General features: G+C 40.4%; 1 protein-coding gene across 1 annotated transcript; it reads left to right on the forward strand.

Annotated features, from left to right (window-relative positions):
* Window positions 1-691: 691 nt before the first annotated feature.
* LOC122674483 (olfactory receptor 2A2-like) lies at window positions 692-1,624 on the forward strand. The gene has a single exon (XM_043872852.1). The coding sequence runs from the start codon at window positions 692-694 to the stop codon at window positions 1,622-1,624; it is 933 nt and encodes a 310-aa protein (XP_043728787.1).
* The last annotated feature ends 1,032 nt before the right edge of the window (window positions 1,625-2,656 follow it).

Below are 2,656 nucleotides of genomic sequence, written 5' to 3' on the forward strand. Positions count from 1 at the left end.
ATTATCTGTGTATTAATGGAAAGAATTAAATGACTTTTTTCTTTCAAAAGTTTTCATTTCAACAAAATAGGGAGAATCAGTGGAAAACCACAGTTGAGAAACATTAGACAAAACAAGAACTCGGAAGTATGAGAGTCAAGGCAAGAAAGACTAACTACTTAAGATTACAGGAAATGAGTATGATATGTGATATTGGATTTGAACCTTAGACTAAGAGGCAGAAAATGCTGTATTTAATGTAGTGACTCATGTTAAAGTTACGTTTCCAAATTTTTGGTAATCATACTGAAAACAGACTAGTGACTATGCATGTTATGGAGAAAAAATTCAAAAGTTTGGGAATAAATTGCCAATATGTGATTATGGTAGCATTTTAGTCATATGTGGTCTACAAAGAATTAATATTTACAGACAAAAGATGTCATAAAGCAAACATGAAGAATTGGTGAAATGTATATATGAGTATTGTTTATAATCCCTGATACTTGTCTAAAAATTTGAATTACTTCACATTAAATAGTAAAAAAATTAAATAAATAAGGCAAGGGAACATTGGAGGAAAAAAACTCAGTGATGTAGGGACAAGATGAACTTCCTCTAAATTTGCTTCACATAAATAACTCCTGTCTTCATTGCTATCCAGCCCTGACCGTCCCATCACACATCAGCCCTTTATAGACTGTCACTGGCAATGGAGGGCAACCAATCAGAGATCTCAGAATTCATGCTGGTAGGATTCCAGCTCACTGAAGACATGGAATTGCTCGTCTTTGGTATCTTCTCCCTGTTATATACATTCAACCTGCTGGCAAATGGCATGATATTGGGACTCGTTGTCTTTGATCCCAGGCTGCACTCCCCCATGTACTTATTCCTTTTTCACCTGACCCTCAATGACATGTTCTATGCTTCTAGCAATTTGCCCAATCTGCTGGCAAATCTAGCAAAACACAAGAAAACCATCTCCTTTGTCCCATGCAATTTTCAGATGCTTCTCATGTTGAGTTTTGGTTCAGTAGAGTGTCTGATTTTGTTGGCGATGTCCTATGACAGGTATGTGGTGATCTGCCATCCCCTCCAGTACATGGTCATCATGAACTGGAGAGTGTGCTCCATCTTCGCCATCACTTGCTGGGCATGTGGATTTGCCCTGGCCCTGGTCCAAGTAATTCTCTTGTTAAGATTACCCTTCTGTGGGCCCCAGAGGGTGAACCACTTCTTCTGTGACATTCGTTCTGTCCTCAAATTGACCTGTGGTGACATCTGGATCAATGAAATGTTCCTCTTTGCTGATGGCATTCTTATCTTAGCTGGGCCTCTTGCCCTGATGTTGGTTTCCTATATGCGTATCCTCTGGGCCATCCTGAAGATCCAGTCAAAAGAGGGCTGCAAGAAAGCCTTCTCCACCTGCTCCTCCCACCTCTGTGTGGTTGGGTTCTACTTTGGCATAGCCATGGTCGTTTACATGGTCCCTGACAACAGTCAACGAGAAGAACACCTGAAGATCCTTTTCCTGTTTTACACTCTTTTCAACCCATTGCTGAACCCCCTTGTCTACAGTGTAAGGAATGCTCAAGTGAAGGCTGCCTTCCACAGAGTATTGCAGAAAAAGAGGACAGTGTGAGGGAGGGTCCAGTTTTGGTTCAGAGCATTCTTTCCCCTTCAGAGATGTGATTGCTGGTGCAAGAAAACTCAGAATTCCCCAGAAAGAGGCATGATTTAATGAAGAACACTAGCATCAGCATGATGGAAGAATAGGAATCCCTAAGCCTCCATTCCTCCATGGAGACAAGAACATACAGACCTAATTTCCTTTGTGAAAACACCAGACGTTGGATGATAGAGTGCTGCACCCCAGTAAAGCACAATGCCAAGAAGAAATACAGTAAGCATTCAGGCAAGTTTATGCTATTTTACCCTCCATACCTGCTTCCCTTTCCTGGCAATGTATCAGTATCAGGAGAACATCTCCAACTCCCAACACTCCCTCAAGGGAAAAAATAAGAATGGATCATGCAGAATACTCTTGGGTTTTCAGGGAATGGCTTGAGGATTTGTTAGTTGTCTTGCCTAATTCAGAGCACCAATGGGAATGCCAGTTTGGACTCCTGGTTGGGATCTCTAAGAAAGATGACAAGCACCAAACTTTCTACAGCTGTATAGGGATATTTTGGGTTTTCACAGTTCTCATAAAGCTGCACTGGTATCTCATTATTGTTTTCAAATGAAATTCCTTGATGACATGTAATGTTGAGTTTTTTAGTAGTTATTTCCTTGCTATCTGTTTATCCTCCTTGGTGAGATGTCTCTTTACATCTTTTCCCCACTGTTATGTAATACTTTATTTTTTAGAGCAATTTCAGAGTCACTGCAAAATTGAGTGGAAGTTGCAGATACCCTGTGTAATGCTCTGCTTCCAAACATATATAACCTCCTCCGTTATCAATATCCCCCTTCAGAGTGGCACATTTGTTATTCATAGACCTATAGGAACAATCATCATCACCCAAAGTCCATAACGTACATTTGAACTTCTGTGTGTTTCCATGGGTGTTTAAGTATGTACATCCACCATTATATTATCATACACAGTGTTTTCAACTGCCCTAAATGATTGCCTCGTCTTTCCTCCCTCATTGCAAATCTCTGGCAACTA

The sequence above is a fragment of the Cervus elaphus genome, chromosome 18 (assembly GCF_910594005.1).
Source record: "Cervus elaphus chromosome 18, mCerEla1.1, whole genome shotgun sequence".
Classification (NCBI taxonomy): Eukaryota; Metazoa; Chordata; class Mammalia; order Artiodactyla; family Cervidae; genus Cervus; species Cervus elaphus.